The 25,484-nt window shown below is 64.5% G+C and overlaps 2 protein-coding genes across 2 annotated transcripts in view; both read right to left on the bottom strand.

Annotated features, from left to right (window-relative positions):
- Window positions 1-1,775: 1,775 nt before the first annotated feature.
- Window positions 1,776-12,437, bottom strand: CACNG6 (calcium voltage-gated channel auxiliary subunit gamma 6). Its single transcript, XM_060172734.1, has 5 exons — window positions 12,126-12,437; window positions 8,825-8,899; window positions 4,900-5,037; window positions 3,542-4,062; window positions 1,776-3,182 (listed from the first exon to the last, which is right to left on the bottom strand). Exons 1-4 carry the CDS (start codon window positions 12,424-12,426, stop codon window positions 3,827-3,829), a joined length of 750 nt encoding a protein of 249 aa, XP_060028717.1. The 5' UTR covers window positions 12,427-12,437; the 3' UTR covers window positions 1,776-3,182; window positions 3,542-3,826.
- Window positions 12,438-19,441: 7,004 nt separating this feature from the next.
- The window catches only part of CACNG8 (calcium voltage-gated channel auxiliary subunit gamma 8), a 10,203-nt gene continuing 4,160 nt past the window's right edge, over window positions 19,442-25,484 (bottom strand). The window contains exons 2-3 of the mRNA XM_060186503.1: window positions 24,923-25,143; window positions 19,442-20,565 (exon numbers count right to left, since the gene is read on the bottom strand). Coding sequence (XP_060042486.1) covers window positions 19,859-20,565; window positions 24,923-25,143 — 928 coding nt within the window. The 3' untranslated portion in view covers window positions 19,442-19,858. The remainder of the gene's footprint in view (window positions 20,566-24,922; window positions 25,144-25,484) is intronic.

The following is a 25,484-nucleotide window of genomic DNA, read 5'->3' as shown; positions in this document are numbered from 1 at the left end:
ACCTGCAGGGGGGAAGCTTCACGAGTGGTGGAGCAGGGCTGCAGGGGTCTGTCTCTCTCCCTCTGTACCCCTTCCCTCTTGATTTCTGACTGGCACCACCCAATAAATAAAGATAATAAAAATGAAAAAAGAGAGAAACAGAGACCCCTGCAGCCCTGCTTCACCACTCGTGAAGCTTCCCCCCTGCAGGTGGGGACCGAGGGCTCGAACCCGGATCCTTGTGCCCTGTGATGTGAGCGCTCAACTAGGTGATCCCCCACCTGGCCCCACCTTTCAACAATCCAGCCTGAGGCCCAGGGGCTGCAGAAGCAGTTAGAGCCGAGAACTGAACCCTGATCTCTGCTCTCAGCCTAGATGAATGAATGAATGAATGAATGAATGAATGAATGAATGAATAAATAAAATAATAAGACATAGGGGAGAGAGGTCTGCTCGTTCTCTCACAAACTGTCCTGTTGTATAAGCATCCAGTCATTTGACTTTGCTAAGCTTTGTTTTTACTTATTTTTTTTATTATTTTATTTTTGTGTTTTTACTTATTAATGAGAGAGAGAGAGAGAGAGAACCAGTGCCTCACTCGGGCATATATGATACCAGGGGTCAGACCTGGGTCCTCAGGCTCAAGAGTCTAATGCCTTACCCACTGCACCACCTCCCGCACGGGCCTCGGGTCTGTGTGTCTTTGTTTCCTGTCTTCTCAGGACTGTGAGAAGTCTGAGAAGGCCCTAGACTGGGGTGCGGCTGGGCTCCCGGGCAGAGAGCAGGAGCGGCTCCCAGGACCCTCGCAGCACTCAGCTGGGCTCGGAAATGCACTTCATTAGAGTGATTATGTGATTAAGATGTTTCCAGACTCAGACTGTCAGCTCCGCAGGGGCCCCTTCCCCGGTCATCGCAGGCCAGGCCCAAACAAGTGCCACTCCACAAACTGTCAAGAGCCGGTGGAGGCCCGGCTTGGCGGGGGGCTGTCTGCTCACTCAGTCACCACTCAGCTAGTGACTGGCTCATCCCGATGCCCCAGGGACTCATAGCTGCCGCTATGGACCCAACACTCCCAGTAGCCAGTTTTGTTTTGTTTTTTCTTTTCCTGTCTATTTGGTAAGACAGACAGAAATTGAGAGGGGAGGGAGATAAAGAGACACCTGCAGGGGGTGCTGTGTGGTGACATACCTGGTTGAGCGCACATGTGACCACACACAAGGATCCAGGTTCAATCCCTCAGCCCCCATCTGCAGGGGGAAAGGCTCACAAGCGGTGACGCAGGGCTGCAGGTGTCTCTCCATCTCTGTCTCTCCTTTGCTCTCAGTTTCTGGCTGTCTCTGTTTAATAAATGAATAAAGATAATAACATTTTTAAACAGAAAAACACCTACAGCCCTGCTTCACCACTTGTGAAGCTTCCCCTCTGCAGGTGGGGACCAGGGGTTCGAACCTGGGTCCTTAAGCACTGTGACATGTGCGCTCAACCACTTAGTTGTTTTTTTAAATTAATTTTTTAATATTTATTTATTTTCCCTTTTGTTGTCCTTGTTATTTTTCATTGTGATTATAGTTATTACTGTTGTTGTTGCTGTCATTGTTGTAGTATAGGACAGAGAAATGGAGAGAGGAAGGGAAGACAGAGAGGGGGAGAGACAGACAGACACCTGCAGACCTGCTTCACCGCCTGTGAAGCGACTCCCCTGCAGGTGGGGAGCCGGGGGCTCAAGCCGGGATCCTTACGCCGGTCCTTGTGCTTTGTGCCACATGTGCTTAACCTGCTGCACTACCGCCCGACTCCTTAATTTTTTTTTACCTCCAGGGTTATCGCTGGGGCTCAGTGCCTGCACTACGAATCCACTGTTCCTGGAGGCTATTTTTTCCCCTTTTGTTGCCTTTGTTGTTTTATTGTTGTAGCTATTATTGCTGTTGTCATTGTTGTTGGATAGGACAGAGAGAAATGGAGAGAGGAGGGGAAGACAGAGAGGGGGAGAGAAAGACAGACACTTGCAGACCTGCTTCACCGCCTGTGAAGCGACTCCCCTGCAGGTGGGGAGCTGGGGGCTCGAACCGGCCACCTGCACACCTGTGCACTACCACCCAGGCCCCACTTATTTTTTAATGGCACACTTTGGACGACAGTTCAGCCCCTTTCTCCCTTGTGTTTATCTGTGGGGGGATGGGGAGAACTAGAGCCGAAGCATCACTCTGGCACTTGCAGTGGTGGGGACTGAACTCAGGACCTGATGCCTGAGTCTAACTTTTCTTTATCGCCTCCAGGCTTATTGCTGGGGCTCGGTGCCGGCACTATAAATCCACTGCTCCTGGAGGCTTTTTTTTTTTTCTTTTTAGTATTTTTATTGGACAGGACAGAGAGAAATTGAGAGAGGAGGGGAAGACAGAGAGGGGGAGAGAAAGACAGACACCTGCAGACCTGCTTCACCGCCTGGGAAGCGACTCCTCTGCAGGTGGGGAGCCGGGGGGCTCCAACCGGGATCCTTGGGTGGGTCCTTGCCCTTTGCGCCACGTGCGCTTAACCTAGTGCGCCACCGCCTGGCTCCCAAGGGTCCAACTTCTGGCCACTGCAGCAGCTCTGGGAACATCTGCATGGCTCTGCTCCATGGTGCAGGTAGGATGGGCCACTGCTCAGACCCCCCCACCTCCCCAGGGGGCCTGTCAGCTTCTGTCCAGGGAGTGGGGGAGGGTGGGCAAGTCAGGAGCTGGGTTTGGGATGTTGGGGGGGATAGCTGGAAGGCCCCCATGTCTTCCCCCTCCCATCACTCTTCCTCCTAGTCCCTCAGGAGGGCAGGGCTTCACCCCTGTGTCAGACTTGGGGTTCTGTTCCAGTGGCCCTGGGTCATGTGCCCCCTGCCCCATCGGATCTGCCCCTCCCAGGCCCCTGACCAAGCCCCAGAGAGAAAGAGGGCAGCCCGGCAGTGGGGGGCTGGGGGCTGGGGACCCCGCTGGGGGAAGGAGGAGGCCCAGGGCCAGGGGGCTGGGGGCTCAGGCAGCTTGGGGACCCCGCTGGGGGCAGAGGGAGGCCCAGGGACCCAGCTGGGAGCAGAGGGAGGCCCAAGGCAGGGGCTGGGGGGCTCAGGCAGCCCAGGGACCCCACTGGAGGCAGAGGGAGGTCCAGGGCCAAGGGGCTGGGGGCTCAGGTAGCCCAGGGACCCTGCTGGGGGCAGAGGGAGGTCCAGGGCCAAGGGGCTGGGGGCTCAGGCAGCCAGGGGACCCCCACTGGGGGCAGAGGGAGGCCCAGGGCTGGGGGCTGGGGGCTCAGGCTGCCCGGGGACCCTGCTGGGGGCAGAGGGAGGCCCAGGGCCTAAGGGCTGGGGGCTCAGGCTGCCTAGGGACCCTGCTGGGGACAGAGGGAGGCCCAGGGGCTAAGGGCTGGGGGCTCAGGCTGCCCTGGGACCCTGCTGGGGGCAGAGGGAGGCCCAGGGCTGGGGTCTGGGGGCTCAGGCTGCCCAGGGACCCTGCTAGGGGCAGAGGAAGGCCCAGGGCCAGGGGCTCAGGCAGCCCGGGGACCCTGCTGGGAGCAGAGGGAGATCCCAGGGCTGGGGGACTGGGGGCTCAGGCTGCCCAGGGACCCTGCTGGGGGCAGAGGGAGGCCCAGGGCCGTGTGCTCAGGCTGCCCAAGGACCCTGCTGGGGGCAGAGGGAGGCCCAGGGCCGTGTGCTCAGGCTGCCCAGGGACCCTGCTGGGGGCAGAGGGAGGCCCAGGGCTGGGGTCTGGGGGCTCAGGCTGCCTAGGGACCCCACTGGGGGCAGAGGGAGGCCCAGGGAGGGGGCTGGGGGCTCAGGCTGCCCAGGGACCCTGCTGGGGGCAGAGGAAGGCCCAGGGCCGGGGGCTCAGGCTGCCCGGGGACCCCGCTGGGGGCAGAGGGAGGCCCAGGGCCAGGGAGGCAGGCTGAGCAGCAGGAAGCAGACGGCCCCCAACAGCAGGGTCACCCCGCCGGCCACCCCACAGCCCAGGGACCAGGAGAACTGGTGGGCCAGTGCGGGGACCGGGGGACCGGGATCCACGCGGAGCAGCAAGGCCAGAACCGAGTGGCGGAACAGCTCCAGGCTGAGCAGCAGCAGCAGGCCTGTGGGGACAGGACCTGTCAGAGCCGCCCCAACGCAGCCGGTGCTGGCGACCCGGCTGACCGCCACCCCTGCCCCCTGGGAGCTTTTGGCAACCCACCATGCACTGGGGTGTCTGTAGCCCCACTTCCAAGAGCACGGCCCTCCCTGGGGCCCAGACAAGTCTCACAGAGAGCAGAAGCTCTGCACACTGAGCCTTCCTGCCCCAGCCCCTGGCATCCCTCCATCCACAGACACGTAGCCCCGGAGGCCGCCTCCCGCCATGCAACGGGGCTCACACACCTTCCAGCATGCAGCAGTGCTCAGAGACCCCCCCATCCTCTCAGCATGCAGTGGTGCTCAGAGACCCCCTCCTCCCAGCATGCAGCTGTGCTCAGAGACCCCTCCTCTCAGCATGCAGCTGTGTTTGGTGGCACTGGGTCCAAATCTCAAATGGTGCTTGAAAACACTACAGCCAATCCCCAAGCAACAAGAATGGAGTTATCCCCTTTGGGCTTCCCACCTCCCAGCATGCAACAGTGCTTGGCCACACGGCCTCCCAGCATGCAACAGCGCTTGGCCACACGGCCTCCCAGCATGCAACAGTGCTCGGCCACACGACCTCCCAGCATGCACAGCGCTCGGCCACACGGCCTCCCAGAGTGCAACAGCGCTTGGCCACACGGCCTCCCAGCATGCAACAGCGCTTGGCCACACGGCCTCCCAGCATGCAACAGTGCTTGGCCACAAGGCCTCCCAGCATGCAACAGTGCTTGGCCACAAGGCCTCCCAGCGTGCAGCAGCGCTTGACCACATGGCCTACGCACATCACCTGCTTATGGCCAGCTCTCAAGCCTCACCTGAGAGGCCGAAGCAGGCAGCCCCAACCCGGAGCAGGAAGTCTGCGCCCTTGCTGAGCACCATGGTGATGCAGAGGCCGCCCAGGACCATGGCCAGCAGGGCCAGCACCGCGACCACCGCGGCCGCCAGGTTCAGCTCTGCAGGGAGCAGGAAGCAGGGTGGGGCGTGAAGGGCCTTCCGTGGGGACGGGGGTTGGGGAGACTCAAAGCTAGAGCCGGGGCTGGGGAGGTGGCTCAGCCTTGCAGCCCAGGATCTGTGTGTGTCAGGCCCCGGGGCCCCGGGTTCAAGACCCAGCACCACCTTGTGCCAGGGATAAGCAGTGTACTAGCATTTGTTCTCCTCCTCCTCCTCCTCCTCCTCCTCCTCCTCCTCCTTCTCCTCTCTCTCTCTCTCTCTCTCTCTCTCTCTCTCAGAGAAACAGGTATTTTTTGCTCTGTTTAAAAGGACTGGAGTGACCCAGGAGGCGGCACAGCAGCCACGGCTCTGAACCCCCAGGCCCGAGTCCCGACGTCTCTCCTGGCCGTCCGGTGTCGTGAACCCGAGTGAGGCCCCGGCTCTCTCTCTCCCCTCCCCCGTCTCTCGTCACGTACAGGAGTCTTGAGCGCACACTCACTGTCAGAGCAGCAGGACGTCCAAGCACGAGCACCACACTGCAGCTCCAGGCCACGTGCCTGGTGGCGGCTGAGCCACAGCCATAAAACACGTGCTCTGTCACTGGGCTGCGTCCCTGGCACTTTGATGATTTAAAAAATGCATTTATTTATTTATTTATTTATTTATTCCCTTTTGTTGCCCCTTTTTAAAAATTGCTGTAGTTGTTACTGTTATTGATGTTGTTGTTGCTGGATAGGACAGAGAAATGGAGAGAGGAGGGGAAGACAGAGAGGGGGAGAGAAAGACAGACACCTGCAGACCTGCTTCACCGCCTGTGAAGTGACCCCCTGCAGGTGGGGAGCCGGGGCTTGAACTGGGATCCTTATGCCGGTCCTTGCGACTTGATTTTTTTTTAGTTTTGGGGGGTCTGGCGGTAGTGCACCAGGTTAGAGCACTATTACTTTGGTCAGGGACCCGGGTTTCAGCCCCTGGTCCCCTGCTGGCAGGGGGAAGCTTCCCAAGCGGTGAAGCAGGTCTGCAAATGTCTCTCTGTCTCTCCCCCTCTGTCTGTTCTCAATTTCTCTTCTTTTAAACTCTTAATTTTTAAAAATTATCTTTATTTACTGGATAGAGACAGCCAGAAATCAAGGTGCTGGAAAGAGGGAGAGTGAGACACCTGCAGGCCTGCTTCACCACTCACAAAGTGAGAGTGAGAGAGAGACACCTGCAGGCCTGCTTCACCACTCACAAAGCTTTCCCCCTGCAGGTGGGGGCTGGGGGGCTCGAACCTGGGTCTTTGTAACCTGCACCACTCAGCCAGGTGCACCACTATCCTGTCCCAATTTCTCTGCATAACCACTATGCCATCACCCCCGCCCCTTCCCAATTTCCCTCTGTCTCTATACAATAAAAGGAAAGGAAGAGGGAGGCTGAACGGCTATGTGGAAACAGAAATGTCCCACATGGCAAACTACTGTTTACTGTCGGCTGCAAATCATTAATCCCCCAGCAAAGAGAAAAGAAAAAGAGAGAGGCTTTTAAAGATTTCAGGAGTGACCAAGTGAGAGAGAAGAACCTCCCTCCGGCACAGGCCGTGCTGGGGGCCAAGCCCAGGACCTCAGGCCAACAGTCAGATGCTCTAGCCACTGCACTACCTCCTAGACCCCAGTCCAGACTCCCTCCCTCCCTCCCTCCCTTCCTTCCTTCCTTCCTTCCTTCCTTCCCTCTTTCCCTTCTTCATTTATTTATTTATTTATTTTGCCAGAGCCCTGCTCAGCTCTGGCTTATGGTGGTGCCAGGGACTGAACCTGGGGCTTTGGAGCCTCAGATAGGAGAGTCTCTTTGCGTGACCATTAGGCTGCCTACCCCTGCCCCAGTCCAGTCTTTTATTTCAACTATTTGAGGAACTGAGACTCAGAGAGTCAGTGATTTCTTTTTTTATTTTTTATATTTATTTATTTTCCCTTCTGTTGCCCTTGTTTTTTATTGTTGCTGTTGTTATTATTGTTGTTGTTGTCGTCGTCGTCATGGTTGGATAGGACAGAGAGAAATGGAGAGAGGAGGGGAAGACAGAGAGGGGGAGAGAAAGACAGACACCTGCAGACCTGCTTCACCGCCTGTGAAGCGACTCCCCTGCAGGCGGGGAGCCGGGGGCTCGAACCAGGCTCGAAGCCGTCCTTGTGCTTTGCGCCACCTGCGCTTAGCCCGCTGCTCCCGAGTCAGTGGTTCCTTAAAGCCCCAGGTCAAGAGAGGACACAGCCAAGGATGGAGGGGCTGGAGCAGCAGCTGTTCCCAGGTGAGGAAGCATGGCTGCAGGGGGCTGGGGGGAGTCATTGGGTCTTGGGGGAGACGGGGTCTGGGGGAGACAGGGGCTGGGGGAGATGGGGTCTGGGGCAGTCACTGGGTCTGGGGGGAGACGGGGTCTGGGGGAGTCACTGGGTCAGGGGGTAGTTGGGGTCTGGAGAGACAGGGACTGGGGGGAGACGGGGTCTGGGGGAGACAGGGGCTGGGGGGAGATGGGGTCTGGGGGAGTCACTGGGTCTGGGGGGAGACGGGGTCTGGGGGAGTCATTGGGTCTGGGGGGAGATGGGGTCTGGGGGAGTCATTGGGTCTGGGGGCAGATGGGGTCTCGGGGAGACAGGGGCTGGGGGGAGATGGGGTCTGGGGGAGTCACTGGGTCTGGGGGGAGATGGGGTCTGGGGGAGTCACTGGGTCTGGGGGGAGATGGGGTCTGGGGAGTCATTGGGTCTGGGGGGAGATGGGGTCTGGGGGAGTCACTGGGTCTGGGGGATGGGGTCTGGGGGAGTCACTGGGTCTGGGGGGAGATGGGGTCTGGGGGAGTCATTGGGTCTGGGGGGAGATGGGGTCTGGGGGAGTCACTGGGTCTGGGGGGATGGGGTCTGGGGGAGTCACTGGGTCTGGAGGGAGATGGGGTCTGGGGGAGTCACTGGGTCTGGGGGGAGATGGGGTCTGGGGGAGTCACTGGGTCTGGGGGGAGATGGGGTCTGGGGGAGTCATTGGGTCTGGGGGGAGATGGGGTCTGGGGGAGTCACTGGGTCTGTGGGGAGATGGGGTCTGGGGAGACAGGGGCTGGGGGGAGACGGGGTCTGGGGGGAGACGGTGGTTGGGGGATTCATGAGTCTGGGGGAGACAGGGGCTGTGGGAGTCATCATGGGGACTGTGGGAGATCCCAGCATAGCCTGTGAAGGCCTCGCAGCCTCTGGCCCCTCCTGCAGAAAATCAGGTGGAGAAGCCCTCTGCTGGGGGGTGGGTGTTCTGCTTCTCTGTCGCCTCCTCCCCACTTCCCCTCCACCTCTCTCCCCTCACCTTTTCTCCCTCTCTCACCTCCTCTCTCTCTCCCACTCCCTCCCCTCTCCCTCCCTCTCTCCTCCTCTCCCTCCCCTCCCCAGCTCTCCCTTCCCCCTCCCCAGCACCCAGAGGCTGCCATATTGGCCAGCGTATGCCCAGTCTCCCCTCCTTCCAGAAGCTTCCATAGGCGAAAGCAGCTTCCCGGTCGGTCGGTCGGTCGGAAGCTCTGGGCCCCCTTCCCCTCTCTGCCTCGGCCACTTGCTGGAGCCGGGAGCCCACCTCCTCACAGGCAAACATCTTCTCACAGGAAAACAGGCGAAGCCCCCACGTGCGGCACTTCCAAGCCGAGACCCTCGCAGCCAGCAGGGCGGTGCCCACCCCTGGGGGCGGGAGAGTCCTGTGCCCTGTGACTTCTGCAGATGCCCAGTCTGGAACGCGGGGCCGGAGACCCCCACCCCAGGTCGGCCTCCCGGCGGGATGCAGACCCCCACACACACCCCAGCGGGGGGGGGGGGAGCTCACCTTTCTTTGTGGTTCTCTGGAAGATGTGTGCATTCTCCCCCGTGGTGAAGAATCTAAAGTAAGTGCAGTTTGCTTCTGTGGGGCAGGGGGAGAGGAAGAGGGAGGTGAGGCCAGTGTCAGCAGCGCGGGACAGACTTCGGGGGCCGGGGGTAGGGGCGGCATGGTGGTCAAGACTCCTGCAGCACAGTTTGTAACAGCCAAAACCTGGGAGCAACCCAGGTGTCCAACAACAGGTGAGTGGCTGAGCAAGTTGTGGTCTAGATACAGAAGGGAATACTACTCAGCTGTTAAAAATGGTGACTTCACCGTTTCCAGCCCATCTGGGATGCAGCTTGAAACAATCATGTGAAGTGAGATCAGTCAGAAAGAGAAGGATGAAGATGGGATGACCTCACCCATAGACAGAAGTTGAAAAACAAGGTCAGAAGGGAAAACGCTAAGCAGAACCTGGACTGGAGATGGTGTACTGCACCAAAGTCAAGGACTCTGGGGTGGGGGGTTTCAGGTCCTGGAACAAGATGGCAGAGGAGGACCGAGTGGGGGTTGAATTGTTGTGTGGAAAACTGAGAACTGTTATGCATGTACAAACTACTGTATTTTACTGTCAACTGTAAAACATTAGTTCCCTAGTAAAGGGTGGGGGGGAGTCTCCTGTCTGAGTTTCTGAGGTCCCAGGTTCAATCCCCAGCTCCACCATCAGCCAGAGCTGAGCAGAGCTCTGACATAAATAAATAAAGAAGCAAATAAATAAACGAAGGCTCAAGCAGAGTGACGCCCACACCTGCCCCCGTGCTGGGCTGGACTGACACGCAGGCCTTGGTGGGGAAGGTGTGTCAGAGAGAAGTCACACCTGGGGCCGGGTGTCCTGTACCTGGCTGAGGACACACATCACAGTGCGCAAGGATATGGGTTCAAGCCCCGGTTCCCACCTGCAGGGGCGAAGCTTCATGAGTGGTGAAGCAGGGCTGCAGGGGTCTCTGTCTCTCTGTCTCTCCCCTCCCTCTCAATTTTTCTGTCTCTGATAATAAATAAATAAAGATAAAAAAGGAATAGAATCCTTAAAAAAAGAGAAGCCCCACGTGGGCATGGCAGGGAGGCAGGGCCAGGACGGTCCTGGGAGGCCTGAGGTCTGAGGATGGAGGCTCTGCAGTGCTCCCCATGCAGGACGAGGAGGTGGGCACCGGGCAGGCTCTCCCTGGGAGGGGTGGGGGACAAGTGGCAGGTGCCAGGGACCCAGATGGTCTGCAGGGGCACAGCCTGATGTGGGGGCCGGGGGATGTGGGGACATGGGCCTGGGACCCTGAGGCCCAGCTGGACAGTGACGGGCCGGGGCCAGGGGATGTGGGGACATGGGTCTGGGACCCTGAGGCCCAGCTGGACAGTGACGGGCCAGGGGCCGGGGGATGTGGGGACATGGGCCAGGGGCCCTGAGGCCCAGCTGGACATTGACGGGCCGGGGCCGGGGGATGTGGGGACATGGGCCAGGGGCCCTGAGGCCCAGCTGGACAGTGACAGGCCAGGGCCGGGGGATGTGGGGACATGGGCCAGGGGCCCTGAGGCCAAGCTGGACATTGACGGGCCGGGGCCAGGGGATGTGGGGACATGGGTCAGGGGCCCTGAGGCCCAGCTGGACAGTGACGGGCCGGGGCCGGGGGATGTGGGGACATGGGCCAGGGGCCCTGAGGCCCAGCTGGACAGTGACGGGCCGGGGCCGGGGGATGTGGGGACATGGGCCAGGGGCCCTGAGGCCCAGCTGGACAGTGACGGGCCAGGGGCCGGGGGATGTGGGGACATGGGCCAGGGGCCCTGAGGCCCAGCTGGACAGTGACGGGCCAGGGGCCGGGGGATGTGGGGACATGGGCCTGGGACCCTGAGGCCCAGCTGGACAGTGACGGGCCAGGGGCCGGGGGATGTGGGGACATGGGCCTGGGACCCTGAGGCCCAGCTGGACAGTGACGGGCCGGGGCCGGGGGATGTGGGGACATGGGCCTGGGACCCTGAGGCCCAGCTGGACAGTGACGGGCCGGGGCCGGGGGATGTGGGGACATGGGCCAGGGGCCCTGAGGCCCAGCTGGACAGTGATGGGCCGGGGCCAGGGGATGTGGGGACATGGGCCAGGGGCCCTGAGGCCCAGCTGGACATTGATGGGCCGGGGCCAGGGGATGTGGGGACATGGGCCAGGGGCCCTGAGGCCCAGCTGGACAGTGACGGGCCGGGGCCGGGGGATGTGGGGACATGGGTCTGGGACCCTGAGGCCCAGCTGGACAGTGATGGGCCGGGGCCGGTGTATGTGGGGACATGGGCCAGGGGCCCTGAGGCCCAGCTGGACAGTGACGGGCCGGGGGATGTGGGGACATGGGCCAGGGGCCCTGAGGCCCAGCTGGACAGTGACGGGCCAGGGGCTGGGGGATGTGGGGACATGGGCCTGGGACCCTGAGGCCCAGCTGGACAGTGACGGATCGGGGCCGGCGGTGCAGGTGCTGGCTGGCGTGTGGCGTGTGTGCTCGCTGGGGGCGCAGGCTGGTCTGGAGAAGGCCGGCTGTGGGGCCAGCCGTCAGGGGCACAGCCATTCCAGGGCTGGCGTCGGTTTGGGGGTCGGGAGCAGCTCGGCTGGGCGTACAGGCCATCTTGGAGCCGACTGGGGTACAGACCCTCCTTGGGCGCAGGCTGGTCTGGACACCCCCCACCCTCTTGCTCCTGGGGCAAAGGGCTTGGTGATGCTCCAGCCGACAGGGACAGTGCTCTCAGGGACGGCTTTCTCTGCGGCTCGGCCCTCGTGGAGGGTCCTCTCTGAGAGGCACTCTATCTCTCTGAGGGGTCTCTCTCTGAGGGGTCTCTCTGTCTCCTAGGGTCTCTGTCTCTTAGGGTGTCTCTCTCCCCTGGGCTCTCTCTGTCTCTCAGGCTCTCTCTGTCTCTTAGGGTCTCTCTTCCCTGGGCTCTCTCTGTCTCCCAGGCTCTCTGTCTCTCAGTCTCTCTCTGTCTCTCAGGCTCTCTCTGTCTCTGTCTCTCAGGCTCTCTCTGTCTCCCAGGCTCTCTCTGTCTCCCAGGCTCTCTCTGTCTCTCAGGGTCTCTGTCTCTCAGTCTCTCTCTGTCTCTCAGTCTCTCTCTGTCTCTCAGGCTCTCTCTGTCTCTGTCTCTCAGGGTCTCTCTGTCTCCCAGGCTCTCTCTGTCTCCCAGGCTCTCTCTATCTCTCAGGCTCTCTGTCTCTCAGTCTCTCTATGTCTCTCAGGGTCTCTCTGTCTCTCAGGCTCTCTCTGTCTCTCAGTCTCTGGGTCTCTCTGCCCTTCCCCGGGGCGCTCACCTCGCGGCAGCTCGGCGGGGCGGCAGGCGTCCCCGGCCGGGTGGCTCAGCGAGCGGCGCCGGGTGCAGGCCTTCCAGAGCCCCAGGTGCGCGGCCTGGCAGCTGCCGTTGTCCCCGCGGGGCCGCAGCTCCACCCAGAACTCGGTGCTCACGGCCAGCACGGCCAGCGCGGCGCCCAGCGCGCTCAGCAGCAGCGCCCGCCGCACCCCGGGGCCCCCGCGCCCCGCGCCCCGCGCCCGCGCCCCGCGCCCCCGGCCCGCCCGCCGCCGCTCCTCCTCTTGCAGGAAGAAGTTGGACCACATCCTCGCGGGGCCGCCCGGATCCTCCCCCGGCGCCGCGGGGCCTGCGCGCCGGCCCTGCCAGAGGCCAGGCGGGGCGGGGCGGGGCGGGGCGCGGCGGGGCGGGGCGGCCGCGAGGGCGGAGGGTGTCGGCGGCCGGGGGCCCAGGGCCGTGGGCGGGGGTCGCCACAGAAACCCGCTGGGGCCGGGGCTGGGGGCGGGGGGCTCCTGGGTGCTCGGGGCGCCCCTCGAGGCCGGCAGACCCCGGGAATGGGCGCGGGTTCCTGGGCGTCAGCGCACAGCCGCGGCCTGCGGGGCTGGGGAGGGGGCGCGGACACCCACACGGGCACCCACACGGCACCCACAGGGGCACCCACACGGCACCCACACGGCACCCACACGGGCACCCACACGGCACCCACACCGGCACCCACACGGCACCCACACTGGCACCCACACGGCACCCACACCGGCACCCACACGGCACCCACACGGGCACCCACACCGGCACCCACACGGCACCCACACGGGAACCCACACGGCACCCACACGGGCACCCACACGGCACCCACACACGGCACCCACACCGGCACCCACACGGCACCCACACGGCAACCACACGGCACCCACACCGGCACCCACACGGCACCCACACGGGCACCCACACGGCACCCACACGGGCACCCACACCGGCACCCACACCGGCACCCACACGGCACCCACACGGGCACCCACACGGCACCCACACCGGCACCCACACGGGCACCCACAAGGCACCCACACGGGCACCCACACGGCACCCACACCGGCACCCACACGGCACCCACACGGGCACCCACACGGCACCCACACTGCACCCACACGGGCACCCACACGGGCACCCACACGGCCGCCCACACGGCACCCACACGGGCACCCACACGGCCGCCCACACGGCACCCACACGGGCACCCACACGGCACCCACACGGGCACCCACACGGGCACCCACACGGCACCCACACGGCACCCACACGGGCACCCACACGGCACCCACACGGGCACCCACACGGGCACCCACACGGGCACCCACACGGCACCCACACGGCAACCACACGGCACCCACACGGCACCCACACGGGCACCCACACGGCACCCACACGGGCACCCACACCGGCACCCACACCGGCACCCACACGGCACCCACACGGCACCCACACGGGCACCCACACGGCACCCACACGGGCACCCACACGGGCACCCACACGGCACCCACACGGGCACCCACACGGCACCCACACCGGCACCCACATGGCACCCACACGGGCACCCTCCCAACGACGTGCCCGCTCTCCCGCCCCGCCTGCCGGCGCTATTTCGGGTCCGGCCTGTAAATAACTCGGCACCTGTCGCCGCCAGGGATCCGGGTATTTAGGGGACGGGGGGGGGGGGGGGGGGGGGGGGCGCCGCGAAAAGGGCCGGAGGGCTCCTGTGGAAGGGACTCTGCTTCTTGCAGGGGCGAGCAGGGCGGGCGGGGGCCAGGAGTGGGGACCCCCGGGTATGAGGGAGGAGGGGCTGGGGGACTCCCGGGTCTGGGGGACACCAGATTGTGAGAGGTGGGCTGGGAGACCCTGGGTGTGAGGGAGGAGGGGCTGGGGACCCCTGGGTGTGAGGAGGAGGGGCTGGGGACCCCTGGGTGTGAGGGAGGAGGGGCTGGGGAACCTCTGGGTGTGAGAGGAGGGGCTGGGGACCCCTGGGTGTGAGGGAGGAGGGGCTGGGGGACCCCTGGGTGTGAGCGAGGAGGGGCTGGGGGACCCCTGGGTGTGAGGGAGGAGGGGCTGGGGACCCCTGGTTATGAGGGAGGAGGGGCTGGGGACCCCTGGGTGTTAGGAGGAGGGGCTGGGGGACCCCTGGGTGTGAGGGAGGAGAGGCTGGGGACCCCTGGATGTGAGGGAGGAGGGGCTGGGGACTCCTGGGTGTGAGGGAGGAGGGGCTGGGGGACCCCTGGGTGTGAGGAGGAGGGGCTGGGGACCCCTGGGTGTGAGGGAGGAGGGGCTGGGGACCCCTGGGTGTGAGGAGGAGGGGCTGGGGACCCCTGGGTGTGAGGAGGAGGGGCTGGGGACCCCTGGGTGTGAGGAGGAGGGGCTGGGGACCCCTGGGTGGGATGGAGGAGGGTCTGGGGACCCCTGGGTATGAGGGAGGAGGGGCTGGGGACCCCTAGGTGTGAGGGAGGAGGGGCTGGGGACCTCTGGGTGTGAGGGAGGAGGGGCTGGGGACCCCTGGGTGTGAGGGAGGCGGGGCTCGTGCCCCTGGTCTGGGGCAGGACGCTTTGTCGGGAAATTCAGCAGGCCAAGAGCTCTCATGGAGTTTATTAGGGGCCGGAGGACCTTCCATGCATCTTAGCTCAAGGTGGGACAGCGACAGCTGTGTGGAGAGGCAGCAGGGCTCCCTCAACCCTTCCCCCCTCAGCCCTTTTGCATTTTCACTGGGCCCTGCCTCCCACCAGCTATGGGCCCACCTGCCTCTCCAGGTGCGGGGACCCCCAACCCTCTAGGGGCACCCCATGGGCGGGCCTGAGCGTTGCCCTGCCCTGCCCGGGGTCCTGGGACTGTGCTTTAGATAACTGGATGGATGGATGGATGGATGGATGGATGGATGGATGAGCCATGGAATCGTGGACACTGGGTGACTGGTAGAGCAGCATGGGTGAATGCAGGGGTGAATGCAGGGGTGAGGGGATGGTGACACAGTTGTCCCTCCCCGGGACACACCTGCTGGCCTTCCTCAGTGTCCCTCTACCTGCACACCCCCCTCCCCTGAGATCACAGACCACGGGCACTGCCCCTTAGATGCAGCAGGACCGCACCTCCAGCCCTTAAAGGGGTCTGGGTGCCGGCGGGGACCCCCCAACCCGCCCGCTGTCCTGCCCCCGAGGCCCAGGGTCCCCCTCCACCTGCCCGCTGTGCCGGCCCCCACTGGCTCTCCTCTCCTTTCACAGAAAGGGTTTGAATCTTTGGGGTGAGTGTGCTGTTCATACTCACTCCAAAGGGATGGCCTGGTCTCAGTGTCCCCTGCCCTCCAGGCCAGCGGCCCCACCTCTGCGCTGAAGTGACCTGCCCCCCCGCCCCCCATCAGGGTCCCAAGCAAAGCCAGCAGCCGCTGTGTTCCTGGTGTCCTTCTTCTGGCTGGCCTTCCCACCCCAGCCCCCAGCCAGGGCCCCGGGCTCTGCGGTTCAGCCCTCTGTTCCTGCTTGCCTCCTGGGCCACCTGGTCCTTCCCGGGACTTCCGCTGTCTACTTCCAGTCAGGACCTCTCCTGCTGGCTGGGGCCCTCTGGCAAATGGCACCCCCACTCCCCAACGCGGGCTGCCCTGGGGGCTCCCCTCAGCGGCACCACCCTCATGTGCAACCCTAAGGTCCTCATTCCCCCCCCCGCCCCCCCTCGGGCGGCCCACCAGCCCCCGACCCTCTCCTGAAGCAGCACCCGGCTCAGCACCCAGCTCTGAGTATCTCAGTGACCGGCTTGGACGGCACAGTCTTCCCCAGTGCTGCCCAGAGCCCTGACCGGCCAGATGGGCTGATGGCTCTGTGCCCGGGGCCTCCCCCTGGATGGACGCTACTCTCAGCTTGTCCCCTCCCTCCCTTTCTTATATTTACTTAAGGAAAGCAACTAGGAGCAGGTGGAGGGCAGGACAGAAACCACCCTGGGACCCAGGGTCACCAGCCAAGCCAACAGGGAGCCCCACTAGGCACTGTCGCCACCGCCACCGAGCGAGCCCCAGACAGCTTGCCCAGCCCTGCAGCACGGCCCCAGCCTCCCCCTCACCCCTTCCCACACCCACCAGTACCCCTCCAGCTTACCTCCAGAGCCCCTGACAATAAAACTCCAGGGCTGAAAGACGTGCATACCAGACCTGCATGCCAGAGGCCCTGGGTTCAATCCCCAGCACCACCATAAGCCAGAGCTGAGTACTGCTCTGGTAAAAATAGATAGATAGATAGATAGATGATAGATAGATAGATAGACAGACAGATAGGTGGGGGGGCAGGTGGTGCACCTGGTTAAGCACACACATTACAGTGAGCAAGGTCCCGGGTTCAAGCCCTCTGTCCCCACCTGCAGGGAGAAAGCTTCATGAGTGGTGAAGCAATGTTGCAGGTGTCTGTCTCTCTCCCTATCACTAACTTTCCTTTCAAATTCTGGCTGTCTCTATCCAATAATAAATAAATATAATTAAAAAAGAGATGGATAGATGGGTGGATAGATGGGTAGATAGATAGACGGATAGATCAATGGATAGGTGGATGGATCAGTGGATAGATAGATGGATGATGGATAGATGATAGATACATGGACAGATGGATGGATAGATGAACAGATAAATGACAGATCAATGGATAGATGGAGAAATGGATAGATAGATGATAGATATGTGGATAGATGGACAGATGGGTGGATAGACAGATGAGTAGATAGGTGAATAGCTATCTGGAAGGTGGGGCCTCTCAAGCTTGAAGGCCTGAGTTTAATCCCCAGCACTGCATATGCCAGAGTGATGCTTCAAGTTTTTTTCTTTCTCTCTCCACAATAAATAAATCTTAATAAAAACAAGCAAATTTGGACCGGCACGCCACTTGACCCCAAATTCCTCCTTCCTGACTGAAGGAGAGGCTGAAACAGAGGTGACACCACAGCTGCAGGGCCGTGGGGGAAGCCGGCCGCCATCCCAGTCTGGCTCAGCCTACTCGGCTTCCTGCCTCTCTCGAGATGAAGAAAGCCCAGAAAGCCCTTCCCCGCGGTGCCCGACACACCCCTTCCGTCAGTGGAGATGAAGTGAACACATAACGATCCCCAGAGCAGGGGCTGTGCGGTGGTTCACCCCACCGAGCCCATTACTAGGAGCAAGGCCCTGCGTTCAGACCTCTGCTTCCCGCCGGCAGGTGCCTCCTTTTCTATCTTCCTCACCTCCCTTAATTTCTCTCTGTCCTATCAAATAAAACAGGGGGCAAAGACCTGCATAATCAAGATGCTGCCAGGGACTGGGGGCCAGGTGGTGGTGCACCTGGTTAAGCTCACATGCTACCATGAGAAAGGACCGGAGTTCGAGCCCCTGCTGCCCAAGCCTAGTAAAGCAGGGCTGCAGGTGTCTCTCCGTCTCTCTTCTCCCTCCCCATCCTCTCTCAATGTCTCTGTCCTGTCCAAACAAGGAAAAAAAGAAAGAGTCGCTGCCAGGAGAGGTGGACTCGTAGTGCTGGCACTAGCCCCAGTGATCACCCTGGAGACAAAAGAATAAAAGAAGGATTTGAAAGAGAAGGAGAAGGAGGAGAAGAAAGGAAGAAAGAAAGAGAGAAATGGTGTTGCTGGGGACTCAGGCACCCAGGCTGCTAGATGCCTCTCTGGCCCGGCCTCCCAGTGCACTGTGACCCTCATGCCCAGAGCATCTGGTGCCGTCCCCACACCACACACAGCCCCTCGCCCTCAGGGGGCCCTTCCCCAGCCTCCATCACCTGGAGGGATCCTCCCCCTCCTCTCCAGCGCCAGGGACCAGACCCAGGGCCTCCTACAGGCAAAGCCGGCTCTCTCTGGCTGCACTGCGGATGCCCAGCTTCCTGCCCCTCCTCCTCCGGAGCCCCAGGGAGCACCCCAGTGAGTCCTCCCGCATGTGCCCCTCGACTCTGTGGGAGGCACCTGTCCTGGTCCAGAGCAGCGCCCACTGCTCTGCCCAGAGGTGGTTGGGGGGTGGGTGGGGGGCACACGCCTCTTTGGGCCTTGTTCTGTGCTGCGTGTCCAGGGGCCTCTCCTGACAGGCTGCCCCATGCACCATCAGAAATGCCCAGCAGTGAGTAGCTGAGATGCCAGTCTCTCGAGCCCCTCAAGTGGTTAACTGTCCGGGGGCCAGCGTCTGCGTCTGGGGGCTGTGTTTCCACAAGCCCTGCCTCTGGTCTCCCCTTGGCTCACCCCCAGCCCCCAACACAAGCACACACACACACACACACACACACACACACACACACGAACGCACACACGCCTACTAAGCCATCTCCTGCAGACTGGTCCTGTCTCCACCTCATTCCATCTGGCTTGTCTGGTGCCCGCTGCCCCAGGACCTTTGCACATACTGTCTCAGCCTGGCTTGTGGTCTGCTCAGTGTCAGCTAAAAGACCCCCACCCTTTCAGGCAGGGTCAGGGTCCCTTCACGGCCTGTTGGATCTCTCTGGCATCCTTAATGCAGCTGACTCGCTGCTGGCAAATCACTGGAGTCTGTCAGTCTGTCTGTGTCTCAGGGGACGGGTCTGCCCAGTGCTCAGATGAATGAACGGGTTGGATGACAGTGGTGATGAGTGAGTCCCTCTGTGCCTGCGTCTGGCCCCTCCTGGGGCGCCATCCCGGGCCTGAGGGGACAGTGAGCAGAGGGGCTGCCCTCGGCCTCCCTCTCCTCTCCCTCTCCAGCGGCGGTGGAACCCGACTTCATTGCTTGGGGTCCCCCTCCAGGAGTGGGGTCGGGCTGAGGGTCCCTCCCGCCCCTCCCACCCATGCACACAGCAAAACATGAAAAAAAAAAACTGCAAAAAAAAAAAAAAAAGGAAAAACACAGCCTTCCCCACCCCCACCCCCCACCAAAATAGACCGCGAGGCTGACACGCGGCAGACCCCCACCCTGGGGTCCCAGGCACAGCAGAGGCCCAGGGAGAGGAGGGGTCCCCCCATCCTGGAGTCTCCGGCAGGGGCGTCCTGCACCCAGGGCCCAGGGAGGGGAGGAGGGGGTCCTCCACCTGAGGGCCCAGGAAGAGGGGTCCCCCAGGGAAGGGGAGGGGTCTCCCCACCCACAGTCCGCAGCAGGGGCGCCCTGGACCCAGGGCCTGGAGAAGGCAGGGGAGGGGTCTTCCACCTGAGGGCCCAGGAAGGGGAAGGGTCCCTCCCCCACCCACAGTCCGTAGCGGGGGCGCCCTGCACCCACAGTCCGCAGCAAGGGCGCCCCGCACCCAGGGCCTGGAGAAGGCAGGGGAGGGGTCTTCCACCTGAGGGCCCAGGAAGGGGAAGGGTCCTTCCCCCACCCATAGTCCGTAGTGGGGGCGCCCCGCACCCAGGGCCCGGGGAGGGGAGGGTCCCCCACCTACAGTCTGCAGAGGGGGCGCCCCCTACCCAGGGCCCAGGGAAGGCAGGGGAGGGGTCTTCCACCTGAGGGCCCAGGAAGGGGAAAGGTCCTTCCCCCACCCGGTCTGCAGAGGGGGCGCCCCGCACCCAGGGTCCGGGGAAGGGAAGGGTCCCGCACCCACAGTCCGCAGCGGGGGCGCCCCGCACCCAGGGCCCGGGGAAGGGAGGGGTCCCGCACCCACAGTCCGCAGCGGGGGCGCCCCGCACCCAGGGCTCGGGGACGGAGGGGTCCCGCAGTCGCAGCAGGGTGCCCGAGCACGCGCGCCCGCGCACGCGCCGCCCCTCCCGCCCCCCATCCCCGCGTCCACACCGCGGCCACCGCGTCTACACCGGCGTGGTCTTCCTGTTGAGCGTGTTGGTGTTGGAGGCGGCCGCCTCCTTGGCCAGCGTCCCGGGCGCGGGGGGCGCGGCGGGCGGCGCCGGCGGCGCGGGGGGCGCGGCGGGCGGCGCGGTGACCGTGACCGTGACGCCCCCCGCCGCCTCCTTGGCGAAGGCGTTGTGCAGCGTGAGGAAGCCGGGCGCCCCCGCGCCCCCCGAGCCCGCGCCCGCCGCGCCCCCCGCCACGCTGCCCTTGGACGGGTCGCGGCTCAGCGTGTACATGGAGATGTCCGTGGACGCGAAGCCCGCGCCCGGGCCCCCGGGGGCCGCGTCCCGCGACGGCGACGGCTCGCTCGACCGGGAGCTGGAGCGCGAGCGGCGGCGGTAGCGGAAGCGGTAGCCGGGCAGGCGGAGCACGGCCGCCGCGCCCCCCGCGCCCCCCGGCCCCGCGCCCCCGGTCCCCGCGCCCCCCGCGCCCGCCGCGCCAGCCGGCAGCAGGTCCGAGTGCGACTGGCAGCGCGCCTCGCGGCTGCGCTCGATGTACAGGTTGACGGCCAGCACGCCGATGACCTCGGCCAGGATGAACGACAGCCCCCCGAAGTAGAAGGACCAGCCGTACGAGTAATGCCCCTTCCTCTCCTCGTCGTGCTTCGGGCCCGGCTCGCCCGCGTTGGCCGAGATGTAGACGATCACGCCGATGATGTTGCTCAGGCCTGGGGGGATGCGGGGCCTGAGGCCGGGGCCTGGGCGGTGGCTGGGGGTCGGGGTCCGGGTGGGGGCCGGGGTCGAGGGCTGGGGGTCCGGGGGCCGCGGGGCCTGAGGCCGGCTGGTGGTCGGGGCGGGGGGCCGGGTCCCGGGATCGGGGATCAGGCGGGTTGGTGGTCGGGTCAGGGACCGGGGATTGAGGGGGGGAAGGGGGAAGCGGAGCCTGAGGCTGGGGGTCGGGGACTGGCGGAGAGCCTGCGGCCAGCTAGGACCCCAGACCCGGGACCGCCGAGCCCCCACCCAGAGGACCCCAGACCCGCAGAGCTTCCACCCAGAGGACCCTAAGCTCCAAGCTCCCCAACACCCCCAACCTGCCCCCCTAAGCTCTGAGGCTTGGCCGACCCCCCAGCCTGCGGAGCCCCTCCTCACTTCCAGCCCAGACTCGAACCCCCAACCCCAGGGATACCCGGGGTCTGCATGTCTGGGACTGGGGGGTCCATTTTCTGGAAGGGGCTTTGAATCCTGCCCCAAGTGGCCCAGACCCTCATCTAAGAGGTGCAGCTGCCCCCCCCACACACACCAAGGGCGCTCTCCTCTCTGCCCTGGGATCTGAGCCCTGAAACCCGGGACCCCACGTCCTCTGCCCTCCCGGCCTGATCATGGCCCCCTTTCCCTTCAGAGAGTCGAGACCCCCACCCCAGCCCAGACCTAGGTCGGACCCTTCAGGCTCTACAGCTCTCAGCGGGTTGGGACCCTGGCCCGAGATGGCCTCGCCCGCCCCAGGTACTCTGGACAAGTGGCCTCAGAGATCCTTACCCTGGGCCAGGATGCCCCCTCCCACCATCAACCTGACCCAGGTCCTGCCCGGCAAGCTCTGAGCCTCACCCCTGCGGGTCTGGGTGCTGCCTCCTCGGGGCTCAGATTCGCAGCTTTAGAACAGAGTCCTGTCTACACTGCAGCACGCCGGCAGCGCCCCCAGGCCCCCAGTGCTGCACCCACCCCCCAAAGCATCAGCCCTTCCCCCTCCTCTGGGTCCGGCCCAGCCTCAGAGCCCCCCCCCCCAGTTTCCCAGGGTAGGTATTTATCGGAGGTCTTAGCACCTAAGGAGAGCCCCTGTAGAGGGGTGTGGAGGTGTCCCAGGGCTCTCTTAGGGGACCCTCCAGGGCGACGTCCCCAGAGCAGGTCCCTCCCCAACCACATCCAGCTCCAAGGTCCAAAGCCGGGACCCCACCACTGTCAAGACACCTCCAGGTCCTACAGGGCTCCTGGCTGAGATTCCCCCCAAGACCACTAGACTGCACTGCCTTCCCCGATGGGTCAGTCCCCAAGGGCTGTGGGTGGGGGGCACCCAGGGGCTGACTCTGCACCCCTCACCTGCTGGGGCACCCAGGGTCAGCTCTGCACCCCCTCACCTGCTAGGGCACCCAGAGGGTCAGCTCTGAACCCCCCACCTGCTGGGGCACCCAGGGGGCTGGCTCTGAACCCCTCACCTGCTAGGGCACCCAGGGGGTCAGCTGTACACCCCCTCACCTGCTGGGCACCCAGGGGTCAGGCTCTGCACCCCTCACCTTCTGGGGGCACCCAGGGTCAGCTCTGCACCCCCTCACCTGCTGGGGCACCCAGGGTCAGCTCTGCATCCCCTCACCTGCTGGGGCACCCAGGGGCCGGCTATGCACCCCTCACCTGCTGGGGCACCCAGGGGCTGGCTCTGCACTCCCTCACCTGCTGGGGCACCCAGGGGTCAGCTCTGTGCCCCCTCACCTGCAGGGGGCACCAAGGGTCAGCTCTGAACCCCTCACCTACTGGGGCACCCAGGGGCCAGCTCTGCACCCCCTCACCTGCTGGGGCACCCAGGGGGGCAGCTCTGCACCCCCTCAACTGCAGGGGGCACTCAGGGTCAGCTCTGCACCCCCTCACCTGCTGGGCACCCAGGGGCCGGCTCTGCAACCCCTCACCTGCTGGGCAACCAGGGGTTCAGCTCTGCACCCCCTCACCTGCTGGGGCACCCAGGGGGCCAGCTCTGCACCCCCTCACCTGCTGGGGCACCCAGGGGGTCAGCTCTGCACCCCCTCACCTGCTGGGGCACCCAGGGGCCAGCTCTGCGCCCTCCTCACCTGCTGGGGCACCCAGGGGCCGGCTCTACACCCCCTCACCTGCTGGGGGCACCCAGGGTCAGCTCTGCACCCCTCACCTGCTGGGGCACCCAGGGGCCGGCTCTACACCCCCTCACCTGCTGGGCACCCAGGGTCAGCTCTGCACCCCTCACCTGCTGGGGCACCCAGGGGCCGGCTCTACACCCCCTCACCTGCTGGGCACCCAGGATCAGCTCTGCACTCCCTCACCTGCTGGGCACCCAGGGGGTCAGCTCTGCACCCCCTCACCTGCTGGGCACCCAGGTGTCAGCTCTACACCCCCTCACCTGCTGGGCACCCAGGTGTCAGCTCTGCACCCCCTCACCTGCTGGGGCACCCAGGGGCCGGCTCTGCATCCTCCTCACCTGCTGGGCACCCAGGGGTCAGCTCTACACCCCCTCACCTGCTGGAGGCACCCAGGGTCAGCTCTGCACCCCCTCACATGCTGGGGCACCCAGGGGGTCAGCTCTGCACCCCTCACCTACTGGGGCACCCAGGGGGTCAGCTCTACACCCCTCACCTGCTGGGCACCCAGGGGCCGGCTCTGCACACCCTCACCTGCTGGGGCACCCAGGGGCCGGCTCTGCACCCCTCACCTGCTGGGGCACCCAGGGGGTCAGCTCTGCACCCCCTCACCTGCTGGGGCACCCAGGGGGTCAGCTCTGCACCCCCTCACCTGCTGGGGCACCCAGGGTCAGCTCTGCACCCCCTCACCTGCTGGGCACCCAGGGTCAGCTCTGCACCCCTCACCTGCTGGGGCACCCAGGGTCAGCTATACACCCCCCCACCTGCTGGGCACCCAGGGTCAGCTCTGCACCCCCTCACCTGCTGGAGGCACCCAGGGTCAGCTCTGCACCCCCTCACCTGCTGGGGCACCCAGGGGGTCAGCTCTGCACCCCTCACCTACTGGGGCACCCAGGGGGTCAGCTCTACACCCCTCACCTGCTGGGGCACCCAGGGGCCGGCTCTGCACCCCTCACCTGCTGGGGTACCCAGGGGGTCAGCTCTGCACCCCCTCCCCTGCTGGGCACCCAGGTGTCAGCTCTGCACCCCCTCACCTGCTGGGCACCCAGGGTCAGCTCTGCACCCTCCTCACCTGCTGGGGCACCCAGGGGTCAGCTCTGCACCCCCTCACCTGCTGGGCACCCAGGGGGTCAGCTCTGCACCCCCTCACCTGCTGGGCACCCAGGGTCAGCTCTGCACCCCCTCACCTGCTGGGGCACCCAGGGGCCGGCTCTGCACCCCCTCACCTGCTGGGCACCCAGGGTCAGCTCTACACCCCCTCACCTGCTGGGGCACCCAGGGGCCGGCTATGCACCCCTCACCTGCTGGGGCACCCAGGGGCTGGCTCTGCACTCCCTCACCTGCTGGGGCACCCAGGGTCAGCTCTGCACCCCCTCACCTGCTGGGCACCCAGGGTCAGCTCTGCACCCCTCACCTGCTGGGGCACCCAGGGGGTCAGCTCTACACCCCCTCACCTGCTGGGCACCCAGGGGCAGGCTCTGCACCCTCCGCACCTGCTGGGCACCCAGGGGCCGGCTCTGCACCCCCTCACCTGCTGGGCACCCAGGGTCAGCTGTGCACCCCCTCACCTGCTGGGCACCCAGGGGCAGGCTCTGCACCCTCCTCACCTGCTGGGCACCCAGGGGGTCTGCTCTGCACCCCCTCACCTGCTGGGCACCCAGGGGGTCAGCTCTGCACCCCCTCACCTGCTGGGCACCCAGGGTCAGCTCTGCACCCCCTCACCTGCTGGGCACCCAGGGGGTCAGCTCTGCACCCCTCACCTGCTGGGGCACCCAGGGGGTCAGCTCTACACCCCCTCACCTGCTGGGGCACCCAGGGTCAGCTCTGCACCCCTCACCTGCTGGGGCACCCAGGGGGTCAGCTCTGCACCCTCTCACCTGCTGGGCACCCAGGGTCAGCTCGGCACCCCCTCACCTGCTGGGCACCCTGGGGTCAGCTGTGCACCCCCTCACCTGCTGGGCACCCAGGGGCCGGCTCTGCACCCCCTCACCTGCTGGGGCACCCAGGGCCAGCTCTGCACCCCCTCACCTGCTGGGCACCCAGGGGCAGGCTCTGCACCCCTCACCTGCTGGGGCACCCAGGGTCAGCTCTGAACCCCTCACCTGCTGGGCACCCAGGAGCCGGCTCTGCATCCTCCTCACTTGCTGGGCACCCAGGAGCCGGCGCTGCACCCTCACACCTTTGGGGCACCCCTCCGCTTGTCTCTCACCTGCAGCCACAAACAAGATGCCGGCGCCCAGGATGATGTTTCTCTTGGACTTGTAGACCCGCGAGGCCGCCACGCACACGCCCCCCAGCAGCAGCAGGATGGCGCTGAGGATGGGGAAGATGCTGGAGGCCCGGACCACCCCTGCAGGGGAGGGGAGGAGAGGGGAGGGCAGAGCAGCGGTGGGCGCCCCATCTCCAGCCCCCCACCCGTCGCCTCTCCTCCTGCCCCTTTCATTTCTCCTTCCGTCCCCTCCCCTTTATTTGCTCTGAAGCGCTGTCCTTGCTCTGGCTGCTGGTGGTGTGGGGCCTGAACCCGGGGCTTTGGAGCCTCAGCCAGGCGTCTGTCTGCAGAGCCTCTGCGCTGTCCCCCTCCTCTCTCCTCTGAACTTCTTTCCCCTTTTGTTCCTTCCTCGCCCTCGACTGCTCATTTCTCCCATCCTGCAGGGCGCTCTGCCGGGCGAATGCCCACCCGCCCCCTTCCAGCTGCCCGCCCCCCCCCCCGTCCTCCTGCCTGGCTTCCTCTAGGTCTTTCGTTTCTTGCTTTTCTGCCCCCTTCCCTCCGC

The sequence above is a fragment of the Erinaceus europaeus genome, chromosome 2, assembly GCF_950295315.1.
Source record: "Erinaceus europaeus chromosome 2, mEriEur2.1, whole genome shotgun sequence".
Taxonomy (NCBI): Eukaryota; Metazoa; Chordata; class Mammalia; order Eulipotyphla; family Erinaceidae; genus Erinaceus; species Erinaceus europaeus.
This window is presented reverse-complemented; position numbering and strand designations above follow the sequence as displayed.

Bases quoted from the DNA above. Each gene is read 5' to 3' on its own strand.
- CACNG6 (XM_060172734.1), bottom strand. From the start codon at position 12,426: ATGTGGTCCAACTTCTTCCTGCAAGAGGAGGAGCGGCGGCGGGCGGGC. The intron at 5,038-8,824 runs GTGAGCTCCCCC...TGCTCCCTGCAG, and splicing joins CCAGAGAACCACAAAGAAAG to AGCTGAACCTGGCGGCCGCG. The intron at 4,063-4,899 runs GTGAGGCTTGAG...CTGTCCCCACAG, and splicing joins TGCCTGCTTCGGCCTCTCAG to GCCTGCTGCTGCTGCTCAGC.